This window comes from Astatotilapia calliptera, chromosome 22, assembly GCF_900246225.1.
Source record: "Astatotilapia calliptera chromosome 22, fAstCal1.2, whole genome shotgun sequence".
In the NCBI taxonomy this organism is placed as follows: domain Eukaryota; kingdom Metazoa; phylum Chordata; class Actinopteri; order Cichliformes; family Cichlidae; genus Astatotilapia; species Astatotilapia calliptera.
The window spans coordinates 7,594,101-7,612,140 of NC_039322.1; the positions used below are offsets into that span (position 1 = coordinate 7,594,101).

At 39.5% G+C, this 18,040-nt stretch overlaps 2 protein-coding genes across 4 annotated transcripts in view; one reads left to right on the top strand and one right to left on the bottom strand.

Moving 5' to 3' along the window:
- Positions 1-1,339: 1,339 nt before the first annotated feature.
- Positions 1,340-7,399, top strand: slc52a3-2a (solute carrier family 52 member 3-2a). 3 transcript variants are annotated; one of them, XM_026156823.1, is made up of 5 exons: positions 1,340-1,488; positions 4,381-4,654; positions 4,772-5,406; positions 5,726-5,849; positions 5,976-7,399. In XM_026156823.1, exons 2-5 carry the CDS (start codon positions 4,397-4,399, stop codon positions 6,183-6,185), a joined length of 1,227 nt encoding a protein of 408 aa, XP_026012608.1. In that variant the 5' UTR covers positions 1,340-1,488; positions 4,381-4,396; the 3' UTR covers positions 6,186-7,399. The 3 variants fall into 3 exon arrangements, with proteins under 3 accessions (XP_026012608.1, XP_026012605.1, XP_026012606.1); XM_026156820.1 differs by having other exon boundaries at positions 4,381-5,406; XM_026156821.1 differs by lacking the exon at positions 1,340-1,488 and adding an exon at positions 3,314-3,338 and having other exon boundaries at positions 4,381-5,406.
- A 6,517-nt stretch (positions 7,400-13,916) lies between these two features.
- The window catches only part of nfatc1 (nuclear factor of activated T cells 1), a 49,689-nt gene continuing 45,565 nt past the window's right edge, over positions 13,917-18,040 (bottom strand). Inside the window, exon 11 of the mRNA XM_026156793.1 lies at positions 13,917-16,293. Within this exon, the coding sequence (XP_026012578.1) occupies positions 16,238-16,293 (56 nt within the window). The 3' untranslated portion in view covers positions 13,917-16,237. The remainder of the gene's footprint in view (positions 16,294-18,040) is intronic.

Sequence of the window (18,040 nt, forward strand, 5' to 3'; positions counted from 1 at the left end):
TAAACATAAGTCATCTACACTCATATGTCATGAATGAGTCAACTTTTAAAATGTTAAATGTCTTTGTGCCATATATAAACATCATTTCTAAAATAATTTGCACATCTGGCATAGTTGTAGAGACAGTAGCTAACATTAGGCTTCAGTCACACAGGATTTGAGACAATCACCAGTTGCCAAGGGAAAAATGTGTGTGAAAAAGGTGTGTAACCTCTTTGGCTGCTACAGATTTGCAGCGCTCGCCTGTGGAAGCCGCCATCCTGTCCGCAGATACTTGCAGAACAGTAGTGAAAACAGACAGTACAGACTGTAAAGTAGAACACTGGAAAACTGCAATGAAAGATTTATTTTAACAATGTAAGAATACTAAAGTGACTTGAAATTTATTTCCATATTTTATAGGCACACAGCTGATGGCTTTGAGCTTTTATCCACATTCACTTTGCCAAATAAAGAAAGTACGTTGGTCAAATTCAGTAAATCAGGTGTCCAGTTATACAATGTTGCATTTTGCTCCTTTGGTCAGTAAACTGCTGCAGTGGTGTGGAGGGATTATCCCTTTTCCCCACCAGGTTTGGACATACAACATCCATCCAGTGTCAATTCACGAACCTGTCACGCACTTAATTCACACGCAGCTTCTAACTATCGTCTGACCATCTTTAATAATTTATCTAATTCTACTCCTGTTGACGCCACCACCAGCTGCTTGGGAAAAATTAGAACGGTAACAATACTAACCACTGAAATGATTTCATTTCAAAATGTGAAATAAACCTGAAGCTACTAAAAAAAGCCAGATTGTGGTTTTTACAGCTGAAGGATGAGAGGTTGGTGTGTGCAAATGTAAAGCCGTTCCTTTAAAGCAGGGTTTAAAGGTTCCCTTCTCATCCTCCAGTGCTTTATAATGCATGACTTGTAGATAAATGAAATGAGTGTACAGTAGAGTGCATTCTTCCCTTGCTTTTGCCAAAGACCACATAAAGTGTTGCCATGGGCCAACTTTTTCTCGTGCGCCCCACTTTGAGAACCCTGGCTTTACATTAATGTAAGAAAATCAGCTGATGAATAAAATTAGCAAGTTACAGCACTTGTTTTTCATGCAGTTTTTGTAACTCAGCCACGTAAACACCCATTTCCCCCTCTGCTCCCATGATCCCCTTAAGCAGAATTAATGGATTCTGTAGATTCTTGAGTGCCGACTCAACGATTCCTTCAAGGCAAAAGAAACAGTTGCTGTGACTTGAAATCCTAACATGTGATGATGCAAAAGCCCTGAGAGTGAAGATATGTAAAGTTAGGACAATGATCAGTTAACCCAACGTGTGTCATGGTTGGTTACATGCTCGCACACCCACTCGCCCCAAGCAGGATTTAATCCTTTGGCGCACACACACGCACACACACACACAGTTTATTGAGCAGGACTTTGGCTTCTCCTTTCCTTTGTGTCTGCAGATTTCTTCAAACAACTCCACCAAACTGAATGTGAGTATCTGCAGCGATGCATATTCTGAGTTTAACGATGAAAGTATTTAAAAATTGTAAAAAAAAGTTTGTTTTTTTCATTATGCTCATAGCCATTTATTCAGAATAGTTTATTTTGAGACTATTTGACTTTTTTTTAATAATAATAATGTGTTCATAAGGTAAAGGAACAAATTCAGGGACTTGGAGAACTGTCTTTTGTAGCACTGGTTTCAAACTATTATTTTACAGTTTCTTTGATCAGTGTCTCCACTGCATGAAGTTTCTATTTAAATAAACAATGCACTGATCAGATGTTTTCTCAGGTTATGTAATAGATCACAGTGCGGTAGGTGGTCGTGTTTTGTTTGCTGTATGTTTCATATCTGACGCAGATTGAAGCCAGACTATTTAAACATCTTCTTATACGCTGCACTTTGCATGTAACTTGTTCCATCTCACAGAAGTGACTGTCTGAATAAAACAATGAAAAGATAAGCTCCTTAAAATAGGAGTAAACATTAGCCCAGTAGTTAAGTGCTGGACCTTTACTGGGATGCTTCATGATGGTGACACATTATCAGATCTGGGATCTTAAGGTTTTATTCAGTTTAATTATTTCCAGTTCTTTGCAGATGGAATGACACAGCTAAGCCAATAAAGTATTTTCTCCATGAGAGCTATCGGAACAGTCAAATAAACATAGAAGGTCACGCATTACTTTAACTGGAAGCACTGCTTGCCAAGTTTGATCCTAATCAGAACCTCAAACCATAAAGTCTTAATACTTTATGGTTAAACTTTTTGTCCCCACCATACACCATTTTTCAGCCTTTGGCTCTCGGAGGAGGCGGACGCACTTTTCTCCTCTCCCTTATCTTTCCTGCTAGTTCTTATGTCCTTGTCTAGTCTCGTGTCTTTTTTGTATTACTTTCCCTGGAACACTCTCTCACAGTCTGTGTCTAAAACCTAAAAGAGAATTATGGATTTGATCAACTGGTCTCTGAATGCTATTAACACCCTTTAACGAGAACTCTGGGCTCGGGAGAGCCCGAGTGCCCTGGAGGGACTTTCCCTGCCGGATAGACGATGGACGGGTGGCAGAGGATCGGCCAGGACGCTGAAGATATCTACCTATTCGGAACCATGATAACAGGGTTCTTGCTGATCGGAGCTGGCTTGGCCCTGGCTTATCGGAGAATTACAGCAGTGAATGCTCAGAATAACACCTTTGAGCGTATGTATGTTGGATTACATCAGGAAAGAATCAACTCAGAACAACATCTCTGGGCGGAGCTGGATTACACCTCGGATCAGTTGGCTGCGGTCGTGAGGTCTCAGAATCTGCTATGTGAGCAAAAAGAGTGACAAGACCACAGAATCGACGGCTAATAACATCACGGAGAAGCTCGCAGCTATTAACGGGAGACTGAGAGACCAGTGTCGGAGTGTTAAAAAACAGCTTGAAATTCTCAATTACCATCATAACCCGGCTACCCCTTCGGCGCCAGCTCAAGGCTGGAGCCGAACAACAACTCCCTGATAACGACTGTGTTGAGTCTGTTCCTTCCCATTCCCTACAAGGCCACCTGGGTTGGCTGGAAGACCGTTTACTTAGCCTGGCAGGGCGAAGGACACTGTCTCAGCTGAACTATGGACACGCACACACATACATATACTGATACTGATAAGCACTCACTGACGCATCACCCTCTCTACCCCGGATCCAACGCCACCTCCAACGCTTACCTCCCCCATGATGTGGACATCGGGTCAGCTGGAGGCGCAGTCGAAAGATTGTAGCGGTCCCAGATCAGATGTACACACTGGAACTCTTTCCCATGTTGCTTGTCTGTGTTTATTGTGTTATGGTGTGTTGATACCTGTGCATTCCTGTATTATCCTTTTGTGTTGCACATTTCAATGTTTTTTTTCCTCGCTACCTGGCCTGACCTGTCTCCATATTATATTAACTTAATGAAAAATGTTCTAAAAGACACAAACACATTCAACAGGTCCAGCTCAATAAGTGCAATACACCAGTTCAAGAAAGCAAAGGTCCCAGTTTCAGACTTCATCAATATCCAAATAAATAGGTTATTCAAAAATCGCCACTGTTATAGTTGTTGTGATGAGGAAAATTAGGCACAGAGGCCAAAATCACTGTGTCTTTCAAAGTTTGTTTCTCTGGACATTGGCTGGTTTTTCAGTACAGTCCTAGACCTTTGATGCATTCATGCATTAAAGAAAAAACACACATCAAAGGATGAACCAGTGACTTGGCTTTGCAAAACAGCCAAGTTAGCAAAGAACCATTTTAGCTTGTATCTTTAGGCACTTTGTTACTAGCAGCCTGTTGCAAACACATCATTTGTTCTCATTTCTTTACTTGAATCTATGAAATATCAACAACACAACAGAGACAAAATAGCATTATGGTACCAAAGAGCAATTAGATGATCAGTGCATCCTTTCAAGCAAAACCTTTGCACAATACTGCATGACACTGTATAAGAGCTATAGTTTAACATTAGAGGATATGGGGACAATTTTGAGCTAGGCTGAGGTGTTTACTACGGTAACTGCAGTTTTTGAGAGGTTCCTTCCTCATTTTATTGGGTTTCTTTCATTAATAATGTTCTTTGTGTAGAGTAAATCATCAATATATACATTATATGGTATCTATATCATTTATAATATGAGTGATCACAGATATTCTTACAACATTTCAGAATTTTAGATGCTGAACCCAGAAAACATTTAAGAGCAATTTGAGGTCTATTTGTTAAAAAAGCTAGAATGAAACACAACAGCTAATGTTCTGAGTCATCAAATTTTATTGTTAAATATGAGATTTCATTATAAATAAAATAAGTAAGGTCTACTTTAAACATCTTGTTTGTCTCATTCTAGAAACCCACCTAGCAACATGTCCCTTCTCACTCACCTGTTGGCATGTTTGTTCGGTATGGGCTCCTGGGTCTCCATCAACGGTCTGTGGGTGGAGCTGCCTCTGATTGTCCCCCAGATCCCAGAGGCTTGGTACCTGCCCTCCTACCTCTCAGTCATCATCCAGATGGCCAACATCGGGCCTCTCTTCGTCACTCTGATGCATCGTTTCCGACCAGGCACCCTGAACGAGAGAGCTGTCATATATGTGATCATCGGCCTGGGCACTGTAGCAACTTTCCTGCTGGGATTCTTCTGGAAGGAGACTGTGGTTGTAGCAGGTGTGGCTCGCAGCGTGCCTCTCCTTGTTTTAACTTTCTTCCTCGCTGCTGTTGACTGCACTTCCTCCGTCACCTTCCTGCCCTTCATGATGCGTCTCAAGTCTCAGTATCTGACCACCTACTACATCGGGGAGGGTGTGAGTGGCCTGCTGCCGTCTCTTGTGGCTTTGATCCAAGGTGCAGGGATCGTCCACTGCATAAACAGCACACAGTCTGTGAACTACACCCTCAACATTCCCAACGGTTCTGTGACCTCTAACCTCCAGGCCCAGTATCAGCCTGCAAACTTCTCGACTGAGGTGTTTTTCTTCTTCCTCAGTGCCATGATGCTGGTGTGCCTGGGGGCTTTCCTGCTCCTGAACTACCATCCATCTGTGGCCAGGGAGCAGCCAAACAGCAGATACACCAACAGAGTGAAACAAAAAACAAAAAACAGGGAGTTGGTCGAGCAGAAGCCAATGATGGATCCTTACAGACCAGAAAACCAGAAGCCCAGAAGCAGCTTTGGCACCGGCTCTTACAGCTGGATGGAGGTGTTTTATATCTTTGGGATTCTGGCCTGGGTGAACGCTCTGAGCAACACGGTTCTTCCCTCGGTGCAGTCCTACTCGTGCATGCCGTACGGGAACAACGCCTACCACCTGTCGGCCAGTTTAGCTGCGTTGTCCAACCCTCTGGCATGCTTCATCGCCATGTTCTTACCAATCAGGTAAGTGTGCCATTGGCAATTTTAACAAGGTAAATGCTAAAACAATAATAAATCTTCAGGACTCTTTCATATTCTCCATAGTTTTTAATGCAAAAATAATGGAAATGTTTGAATAAAACTTGCTTAAACCCTCTTACAGGAGACACTTTTATATTTTTCTAATGCTATTTAGCTTTTTCTCTGTTTAAGCACAACTAATGTCAAATTCCTTTATAGTTCATCTGGCCCCTCCCCCACAGCTTCACATGTTTGTGCCACATTATATCAACCTTAGAGCATCTGTAACTGCAGTCGGGATGTCATTTGTTTCATTTCACAGATCCCTGCTGTTCATGGGAGCCCTCACAGTGATTGGCACTGGAGTTGGAGTTTATATTATGATCATGGCAGTGCTGAGTCCATGCCCAGTGCTGGTTAATGATACCTCAGGTGGTGTTATCATTGTGAGTGCACTGGTAGACGTCTGTTACTCAAACAATTCACAGTGTTTCCTGTTGGGAGACAAGTTGCACTTCTTTACCTTGTGATAAGCAGAAACACAGCAGCACTCACCTACTTCTGTTCCACAGGTGTTGGCCTGGGTCCTCTTTATTCTCACCCTGTCCTATGTGAAGGTGATTATTGGGGTGATCCTCCGTGATGAAGGCCACAGCGCCCTCGTGTGGTGTGGAGCTGTAGTGCAGCTGGGCTCTCTGCTGGGAGCTGTGACCATGTTTCCTCTGGTCAGTGTGTACGACTACTTTTCATCCGGAGACCCGTGCAACACAAAATGCTCCTGAAGTCACAAAGAAGACACTGGAAACAGACTCAGTAATGACTCGCATGTTTGTGAGTGAAATGAGAAAAATCTGTTTATATATTCCTGCTTTTGCTATGATCCAACGAGTACATGTATGTATGTATTGAGCCAGATAAGTATGATGTTCAACATGGGACAGGTCAACAGTGCTAGTTAGTCTGAGTTAGTCTGAATCCCAGAATCTTATTTCAGTTAGTTTGGCTGATCTTCTGTCTGATAACAGCTTTGGGATTTTCACATGTTCTGGAGCATGAGCAGTGCGCTATAAATTATGTTTAAAAGTGGGGACAATAACAAACTTTGAGCCATATTAAATGGGGCAACTTAGCCACAAGCACCCAGAAGTGCGTACGGGCATTCTGCAGGTGATCCATGCACTAATTTAAATAATAACCATTATTTTGCTGACTGCAGCGCAAATTTGCAACCAAAAGCCAGCAGACCTGATGTGTGAGCAACTTATCTGCGAACCATCTGGGTGAACTCTTCTGCTACAAACTGCTGGGCCTGTGTGGTCCTGGCTGTGTGTACTGTAACAGCTGATCTGAATGCTGTGTAGATACATCATGCAGATGATGTATGATCAGGTACTTATTAAAGTCACTATTAGATACCGTAACCCACAGACAATCTATCACACTGACAGCTCTATTATCAGCAGCATTTCGAGAGACATTTCAATTTTGCATGTGAGCGGTGTGATACGAGAAAGAAGTCAAATAAAATGTGTGGGAAGTGCTGAAAGAAGAAACACAGAGAATTTCATATTGTACACTGATTTGTTGTAGGTCAAAACCAAAAACATTGCAAATCCACTGGCTGGCTGTAAAAGCCAACTTAGCTGTCTCTGAAACAAAATGCATCTATTGCAGGTGTTTGGGATCCTCCTGTTTAAACCATTCAGTCATGCCAGTTATAAACACCTTTTAACAATGAAGGAGGTTTTTTTTTTTTTTTTGCAGGAGCAGAGCACCAATAGAACTGCTCCTGTGTAATTAAAGGAGTAAAGTTGGTCCCAAAGAAATGGAACTACATTTACTGTTTCAGTTTGTGGTTTTAGTGTAGTGACTACTGTAATGATTAAGCAATGTAACATTTTATTGGTTTTTAATAAGATGTTTTAATCATGCTGTGTACAGTATTACATAAATAACATAATTATTACATTAAAGCAACAATTTTTTTTAAACTGCACATGACCTGATTTTTATTTATTTTAAGTAAACAACTCATAAATACAACATGATTCTTACAACCTACACTTAAACATCGGCTCCTCTAAATTTACGTGATATTCTCAAAACAACAAGCAAAGCAGAAGGAATCTCAACACACAGTTTCTTGTGGCCATTTTCATGTGAATGTACAGGAACAGCACAATATTACTTCTGTTCTATTAAATATTATACCACTGCACAAAGTCATTTATGAATATAGACAGTACTAAAATCTGATCATTCAGCTTTCCCTCTCTACTTGTCAAAGTCAGCAGCACACAGTATTAGTACAGATCAGGCTGTGACATAATCAAATAAAAAAAAAAAAGAACATTTACGGTAAACAGCAACTCTGAAATTCATCCTGTGTTACTAACAGACAAAATATTTTACCCCACATGGTGTAATGTGTATTATAATATATAAAAAACAGTTAAACAGCACACAGTTCATTAAATAGTTTAAAGAAGGCCTCCTATTGAAAACAAATCTCTGCATTTGCTAACAGAAAGACATTTCTAAATAAGGAGCTGAGACTATTTCTTACAGCTCCTTGCTTTAGCTAACCTCTGTATTCATCTTACTCTATCCTTAGCATCCTCCTCTGTAACAGCCTTCTCCATGTCCCTTTTCACTGCACTGAATCTTCTGAGGTCTTCCTATTTTTTTCCTGCCTGGAGGCTCCATATTCAACATCCTTTGGCCAGTATATCCACTCTCTCCTGATTGATTGATAGATAGATAGATAGATAGATAGATAGATAGATAGATAGATAGATAGATAGATAGATAGATAGATAGATAGATAGATAGATAGATAGATAGATAGATAGATAGATAGATAGATAGATAGATAGATAGATAGATAGATAGATAGATAGATAGATAGATAGATAGATAGATAGATAGATCGATCTTAATTAATCCCTCAGGTAGGTTTCTCTGAGAAACAGCCTCTCTAACAATGTCTCCAAAGTCAAACTGAGTCGTCCCTCTGAAATAATTATTAATCTTTTCCATTCTGCTTAAACCAAACCATAGCAGGTCTCACGACCATCTTTTAAACCTCTTTCACTCTTGAAAGTTTCCTCTTTCATCTCTAAGACTCATTTTCACCCACTCCACGCTGCCTGCACTCCCATCCTCATCCATCTGGTCCCCATTGCTTCGGATGGTTGACCTCAGGTATTTAAATGTATCTACTTTACGTTATTTGGAGTTGTGGTTGCTCGTTTTCCTTTTGTTTGCTTTGTTCATTTGTCTCTTTTAATTCTATTTTTTTTATACTTTTTCAACATGTTCAAAATAAAGATTCAATTAATCAAAACTTTCACTATTTCTGCTCCTTGCATCTTTGCTGTTATACCCATCACCCTCCCATACATATACCTGTCTATCACTCTATCTAAATGCCCTTAACTTGAGTTTAAATGACAAGAATGGACTGATAGACAGTCATCTGGCTTTCATTTCTCTCTTTAAGCAGAGGCGCAGCTTCCTTTGGGTTGACAGGTAAAACAATGGATGTCCAAGACTAGCAATAGACACTAATGTTATACACATAGGTATTACTGAACAACTATATGCAGGTTGGTGCAGATACATGAACATTTGCAATATGATTACTGGAATATAACATGACAAGTTGATGAATGTGGTAGCCCGGATGGTTAGGAAGGCTCTTTTCTTGGCAGGATGCAGCTCATCTTTTTCTGGTGCTGATTTCATCAGTGTTATCAAGATGTTTCTGTTGTAGTAGATCATCATTGTGCAACTGAATAACACCAGAAAACGTGGGATAGCTCCTAATACCTTAGCTGTCAGAGAGGGGATATTAATTAGATTACTTGTCAAAACAGTAACTGCAGTAAGGAGCCACACTGTCAGAGCACACATCTCCCTGAATTTGTATTTATTCAGCAGATGGTAAGATGTGGGGTAAACCACAGCAATATATCTCTCCATGCATATAAAAACCAAACTTGATGCGCCTCCTGTTTGTGCGTAGGTAAGCAAAACCTTGAGCAGTATTATCTGGTACTGTGGTAGCAAAAACAGGTAAATTAAATGAACAAAGGATGTAAAATAATGCACAGTGTGGAAGATAGCTAAATTACAGTTGAGGATATCTATAGCCTTCTTGGATGTGAAGATGATCCACAGCAGTTTCCCTACCACTGCTTCCCCGATGATAAAAGTAAAGATGTCAATCACTGAGAGCATCACTATGTGAGTTGGTGCAAAAAGACATTGCTCAGCTTTGCTGGAGTTGAATGTGGCATTGCTGGATAAATTCTCCATCTTACCAGACTGTAGTTGAAAACAGAGAGAAGAAAAATCAGTGAAAAGCTGCCAATAGAGGTTTAAAGATTCAAATGTTTTACATATCCACTCACCAAACACTATTAGGTACACTATGTATTTGAAACCACCTCCCTCTTCTCCTTCCCTTTAGCACTGCCTTAATTATTATAACAATTATTACAATAAGGCATTTTTGCCCAGAGGACTGCCGCTCATTGGATATCTTTTCATTTTCAAACTATTCTCTGTAAATTCCAGAAATGTTCATGGGGAAAGACCAGCAGACCAGCGTGTCTGGCACCAGCAACTATGCATCATTCAGAGTCATTTAAATCACCTTTCTTCTCAACTTCAGCAGATGGTCTTGATCATTCTACAAGCCTAAATGTATTGAGATGCTGGCATGTGATTGGCTGACTAGATATCAGCGTCAACGAACAGTTAAACAGGTGTACCTAATAAAGAGACCAATAAGTCTATATGTTGTAATATAAATGCTAGGGTATTATATAAATACAGAAATGCCTACTGTATAAAAAAATGTGTTTTAATCATTTACATTTTTATATTTTTTGATACAGTTTCAACTTAGTTGTCCTACCAGGAAATAAAAAAAACATATGCAACTTTATTTATTGATTTTGATCTTCAAAAAGATTTTTTAAAAAAAGAGAAGAGAATCTTTACTGTACTAACGGAGTTTTCAAAACACAAGCATTTTTGAGAATCAGTTGTAACATTGTGACCTTAAAAATCTGTGTATTATTAACTTTTTCTTTAAAAATAAGGCTTAAATAAGAAGACGACAACAGACATGACATGAAATGACATTTATGAATATAATCAGACAACAAAAAACACTGAAACTCAAAGTCTGTGCTTACCAGGTGTGTAAAGCTGCTGCTTGAAGGCCAACAAAAATGACAGACTTTACAGCGCACACAGTACAAATGACACCTGATTTCCCTAAAAGGCGACAACTGGGTTAAAGGCAGGCAAGCAAAACACGTCCTGATTTTCCTACTGGCAAAGTGTGAAGGATGTTCGTGACGGTACTGGCTGTGACATTCTCAAACATAAAGGAAAAACAAATGTAAAGAAACCAGCAGCTGAGTGCTGAGATTTATTGTGTTAGGCAAAGCAGAAATCCCACAGACCACAAGGTGTCAGTGTGGACCATAACTGAGAAAGAAATCCTGCACGCTGCACTGAAAGCACTATCAGGAGCACACAGGTTATCACACAAGACTCAGAACAGTACTTTTATTTTTCTTTCTGAATATACATTTTATGTTGCTGCATCACAAATGTTTCTGCTTTGGAAATGAATGGTTATGTTATTTATTTATTTTTAGCTCCAATCAAACACATTTGTTAATGAAGAGCAGATACTGGTTAACACTGGACGAGTCAGGAGTTAATGGTTGCAGGATTGATTTCTGCTTTCACGCAAGAGCTCTGATAATCCCAAGAACACTTAGTTGTTGTAAAAAGTATCAATATTTTTCTTTTCCTCTTTTTTTCTGGTTATATCATGTCACTTTATATTAATGATGTTTCTCTGTTAGTGTGATAAATGTAGCCTATATGAGAGATGTAGCCACTGTGATTTTAACATCGCTGTTTCCATATCAGATTTTCAGAGTCAGACGAAATCATGCTTGGATGGTTGTTCTAGTATTTTATGTCCCCATTACTTTGCAGGTATCTGTTAATGTGCATCGCTAACCGAGCTTACTAAAGTTAGGGGGTAATTTCCCGTATATAATGTACATAGCATGCTAGTGAACATGTCATGGTCACTTTTGGATCAAGAAAATGAAGATAAATGAAGATACATCAGCTATAAACTTAAAGTTCAGACTTCAAAATGGACAAAGTGATGACTTCACAGTGCCAGCATCCACCTTTTTATACAGTCAATGGTCAGATTTCTCAAACTTAAGCCGAAGGAGAAAGGAGCTTTTCTCTTTATTTTCACCTTGACCTTTATAGTCCTTATAACCTTCCTAACACTGATGAATACATCTGTTGGCAAGAAATGCCACCGCAATAATGGCTAAACAGCTATGAACCAGTACATCAATGATGCAGACATTAATCTGGAACATTTTCCTTGTAAAATAACAAAAAAGGTCCTCAGTCATACGTTGGCTTCCTAAACTGGCACTCTCAAAACTTAAGAAGTCAACGTCTAAATGTTAACTCACTGAGGGCTAGAATCATCCAGGCTTCCACCCCACACTGCAAACACAACCGCCGAATTTTGGATTCAGTATGTAAAATAAACACTGCATTTGGTTGTTAGAACTAAAATAAATACAATAAAAAATACTGCGAGTTGGCAAAAGTACTCGTTTGAATCACGAACACCCCAATTTATATATAAGTGTGTGTTTATCACGAACGCGTAAAATAAACACACTGACAACTATAGTAAGACTCAGTATAAAGAACTTATAAACACTGTCACTCACTGTTTCACTGCTTAAATTTAATTCTGACTTAGGAAAAAACACACATGCAATGTATCAAGGTTTGAGAAGTTTTTTTTTAACAGATATTTTTACTGAGAATTTTTCTTTAGTGTTCATATTTTACTTTTACCGTAATAAAAGGCACCCTTTGCCCTCCATTCATTTCAATTCATTCATAACATATTTAAATGAATACACTCTTGGAACCTGATTTGTATATGATGTGTAACATGGAACATGACTGACATGACCTAGTTACCTTCAACAACAACATTTGACCCAGTGCTTAAAGCAAATATCAGCTGAGGTTGATCTTTATGCACAAACCGAGGTGAAGTGGAGCCTAACATGATCGTCTCACGATTTAGAGGATGTTTCAGAGCAAGGAAACTCAGATTACAGCCCCTCCCATGTAGATAACTCTGAGCCAGCAAGCGAGACATTTATCCTGAAGGCTTTTGTGACTCCTTGCATGCAAAAAGCGACACCACCTTTTTACAGCAGCTTCAGCGGCACCGGTAAAAGGATCACAGCGTGGGTCTGGCCTTAATCAAGAAGTCACAAAAGAAGCCAACATAAGAGGACAGGAAAGGTGGAGATGCAACTTCTGCTCTGCAAAAATAAAACAAAATGAGGAACAAATGTGGGAAACACATGCAGTACTTCAAGGTTTCCTACCACTGCTATGAATCCACAGATTGACAACTGAAGTCGAGTTAGAATTGACAATTATAAATGACAGTTATGAAAAGTTTTTTTTTTTTAAAAAGATATAGCAGCGAGGGCAGCATTTAATGGTTGTAATGATTATACACAGTTATCTAATGAATCCCAACAGCTGGCTGTTATGTTTTCATATCTTTGGTAAAAGAGGAGAGGATATTGTGTGCTGTGAAAGCTAAAATAACACACTCTCTGTGCTCTTTGAAACATTGAGGATTAATAATAAATGTATTTATGCCAGATATTATAAATTCTGAACAGATCTGTAGTTCAAAGTTCAGTATAACAAACTTATTACGAGGGAACCTTTGGTCCATTACCTTTACCATATTACCAGTATGTAAACTAATGATTTCTTTTAGTCTTTTTTCTAACCTAAGGCGATGAGACAAATTGCCGCCTTTGTTGTGACAACACACATAATGTACATATAAAACTGCTGATTTCATTCCTACAGTAAAACTGAGACAACGCAGATCAAAGAGATGAAGGCTTATTTATTGACAAGTACACAAAATATGACAAAGGAGAGTTATGAGTTACTGACAAAGAGTAACCTTCTCCTCTGAAACATTTCAGTATGGCTTCTCTCATGCTCTTCAGTTACACAGATTAAGACTCATAAATACATATAAAACTGGGAACAAGTGTGCGAGCGCTGACAAATTAGCAGGTAAACCACAGTATGCAGTATGTAACCGTCTAAAACAAGCTGTATGATAAACGTGAATAAACGTTGAGCTCATGCTAAGAGAATAAATATGAAAATACAAAAACAAAAATGTGTGTATATTCGTATTGCTGTTCACCGCTGCAAAGTAATCTTTGGATTAGAGATATGACGGTGAATGTTTACATTCTCTCAGAGATTAATGCTACCTGCATGTTGCATAGCTTCCAGGGAGTAATAAAAGTCAAGCTTCATCAAAACTGAGATGATTTTTTTTAAAAAGTCGAACCAGTATTACTGCAGCTAACATTTTATTTGTTACTTTTCAAGTCTGTATGTATTCTTTTTTATTAAAAATGACTAAAAAAAGGTGTAAAAAGCAGTTAACGGCTGGGTTGGAGGAAATGACTTGTCAACTTAATGCAGTGGCTGAGCCAGACAAGTTTATGGGGTGGCCAGGCAGAAACAGATGACTATTTATTTTTCCAGCTTAGCATTTTTTTTGTGTCACTTATCATTTGCTTATGCAGGCATGTAGTAGCACATTATGAGGGCTCATTTAACACTCAGTTACAATTAGAAAGTCTTATGCTGCTAAATTGAAGCTAAAGTTCATAAGATAATTACAATTTCAACTGATGGATGAGCTGTTAAAATGGTCATGGTGTTTACAAAAAAAGTTCTGCTAGAAAAATAGAGGTTACTAAATGTAACTCCAGTTCTGTGATTATTTGCATCCCTCTTAAACAAGCTGAGAGCCATTCAAAGAGAAGTATTCCACTTCCTATTAATGCTATTGCACAAAAACTGGTTCGCAGCCGGGCTTGCAACAGATAGTCATCAATGATTAGGATTCAGTGGATGGCTAAGATAATTATTTATACAAGCATGCTAGACAAAACCCCCATTTCTACTTTGCTTTTTGCTGATACAGTACCGATAATGGATGAAAGTATTGGGACACAGCTCTCAATCGTTCAGGTGTTTTCAGTCTCATTGCCACAGGTGTATGAAATTAAGCACCTAGCCATGCAGTCTGCCTTTGCAAACATTTGTGAATGAATGTGTTGTTCTAAAGAGCTCACTGAATTTGAGTGTGGTACTGTAAGGGGATGCCACTCTTACAAACAAGTCAGTTGCTTTCTTCCCTCCACAATCAACTATAAGTTGTATTACTGCAAAGCGGAGGTGTGTCAGACCACGTCAAGCTACAGAGCAGGTTTGCTGTGCATTCTGGGTACAAGTCGCCAATGCATGACTGCAGAGCTCCAAACCTCCTCTCACATTAACAGCACAAAAACTGTGTACCAGGAGTTTCGTGGTGTGGGTTTTAATGGCTGAGCAGCTCCTGTAAGTGTAATGTGTAGGTGGTCCAGTGCTTTTGTTCATAAGCTGTATGCCCAAATTGAAATAAAATGACACACTCGCTTTTTGGTTTTTCTGAAAGGAAACCAATTTTGCCCAAAACACTAGCCATTTGCTAGTTGTCTGTTAAGGATGTAAGTCAGGACGCCGCTGCTGCCCACTTCATGGCTGAAATCAATACAGCAGTTGCCATAATGTGTCAAATTGTGCTGACACACAGAAAGGTATTTAACTACAACATACAAATTGAACTACATCTATAGTCTGTCAGGAAAAACCTTTACCCTGCAAACTTTCACTTTTGGGATACGGCTTCAGTTCATCCAGGACTATCGCTAGTGCCATTTTTTTTGTTTATAGTTTTTCGAAGTCCTGGTTGGCTTCACCTTTGGCTGTCCTTGGCTCCACCCCTGCATTAATGAAACATTGACAGGAAATGCCACTAGTTTAGTGGATAAGTGCTTGTTGTTGGTTCTCTGCAAGAAAATTATGTCTGAACAGTATGATGATGGGGAAAAATCCAACTTTCCATTTCCAAAATGAAAGGCTGAACTCCAGACAGACATCGCAGTATAACAGACAACATAGTTTGCTGACTACATGCAAGTTACGCTGCATGTACTCTATCTTCTTGCATTCGCCATAATCCCTTAATTGTCACTTTTGCCCACAGTATCCACTGTTCAGGAAAATGTAAGTTAAGTTGCCACTAAAATATATTTAATTTGAAATTTTGAGGTTGAATATGTGAAGCCAAGGCCATGTCTTTTTGCTTCCAGTCAAAAAGGCACTTGTCTTTTAAATGGTTTCTCTGTAAAGCCAGATATGCAAACTGGAGCACTACACATCCAAATTTATATACAAATGACACAACTCATGGGCACCGACTCATTTACAAACCGCAGCCATACAAACAAAACCCCCAAAACAACAAAAAAACCCAAAGAAAACAACAACAACAAAGCAAATCTTGGTCCTCTAAAAGCACACTTTCTTGTAAAGGCTGGAAATGGCAGGTTTGGTTGCTACATACTTAACTTACATGTCAGTCATGTAATCTATACCTTGGATAGGTTCTATGTAACGTTATTATATATGAAAAACAAGGCACACGTTGGACCCTGATCATCTGGACAATACATTTAGAATTGTTCTCCTTGCGTTTCCTTTTGCTGCTTCCTGCATGCCTTAGTCCAAACATGTGGAGCATAATGTCAAATTCATTTGGTGCTTCCCTTTTTAAAAAAAAATTCCTGTCACTTGTGGTGACGGGAAACTACGCATGGCTGTGGACGGAGATGCTCGACAAGTCGTTCCTGATGATCTCGTTTACTGCAAAAGGAAAAGAGAGAAAAGGATGATCAGGATTTCAGGTTTCCTCCAAAATACCTAAAAAGGCCCGTTCTAAGTCTCTTTTTCACTTCTTATTCAGTCCAAGCTTGAAACATTGATGCAATGGTTTTTTTTGGTCACTTTTCAGTTCTTTTCGCAGTTTTGTCTCGGAGTGTTTTCATCAAAGTGGGCAGTGTGTCACCTTTATGCACACAGTGTTAATTTGGCAGGGTTACTGCTCCTGAAGGGAATTATTCTGAACCTGAACCTAACAAAGAGGCTATAGTGCATTGATATAACCAAATAAAAACCAAGAAAAACAGTTGGTGCAGTAAAGTTCAGCACAAAAATGTTCTTGCAGCAAGTTTACATAAGATGAGCCTGAAATAGTTTCAGCAATCACACAAAAACAAACACTGACATTTTATAACATCTAACACACACAGAATTTTCATTCATCTCAATTCAAATTTATTTATATAGTGCCAAATCACACCAACAGCTTCCTAAAGGTGCTGCAACGTAAGAAGCTACGCAGTAACGGAGAAAACCCCCTACAATCAGACAATCTCCTTTAAGTAGCACTAGGAGACGCCTCCTAGGCTCAAAGGGGCACCTCCCCGAGCCTGGGTCTGCAGGAGGTTTCTTTCTGTTAGGAAGAAAATAAAGAGCATAGGGAGACAGGAAAAACACATGCAGCAGTGACATATAAACACCTGGGGAGGGAAAGGAGGAGGAGGCGAGAGAAGAAGAAATGCTCAGTACATCACAGAGTATAACATGAAGCTCCCCAGCTGTCTGAGCCTATAGGAGCAAAGCTTCCAGCTCTATCTGTAAGCTTTATGAAAAAAAATGAAGGTTTTAATAAAGTTTTTGTTTTTTAAAGGCTTGGTCTAACTTTGCCTGTTCGCTGTTGGGTTCATCAAATACATGCATTTTTTAAAATGATGCCCTTATAAGGATAACTAGAGAGCCCAGAAAAAGTAAATGTGCTTAGTAAAACTTTGCTTTTCTCATTGCACAAGGCTATTATACACTTGTTAGTACATCTATAAGGTGCTATTTCTGCCAGTGTGAGCAAAACTCCTCTGAGCCATACAGAACCTGTTATTTCCTCTGAGTCAGTCTGATAGAATCACTTTACACTGGAGGTCCCCAGGCATTTTTTATCAGGAGAGATGATGCAACATCCTGCTGCCTCCAGGTGCACTTGTTTATCTCTTTTTATCAGCTGTGTACAGATGGTGTGCCGTGTTCAAAGAGCAGCTACACAGTCTGACTGACTGTAGCTGCTACACAAGAAAAACCTATACGTACATATGAATGCACCGACATCAGTCATTTTTGGTTACTATAATTGATTGTGTTGTTTTTCGTCTGTCTTGATTTTTACTGTTCTTTAAACTGTGAATGTAAACACATTTATTACTTGGAAGTCAGTTTCTCCCTCATTAGTCTGCTGTTTACGGTTTAACCCAGTATCTAGGTTAAGCCCACGTCCGCTCCCCTTTCATAATGATGAGAAATGTGAGAGGGGAAGGGGAAGACCCCTGGATCTGGCCTGAAGAAACCAAGCCAGAGGGCTGAGAGAGGAATTCCCTCTGGCTGGCTGGTCAGAGCAGCAGCCTCCCCCCCCCAACGCACACACACAATGGAAGATGTTTTTTTTTCCTTCTTAAAACCATCTATTTTCATTGCAGGCAACAGAGCAGCTCTTTCCTCAGTGACCCAGCACTGGCACGGACAC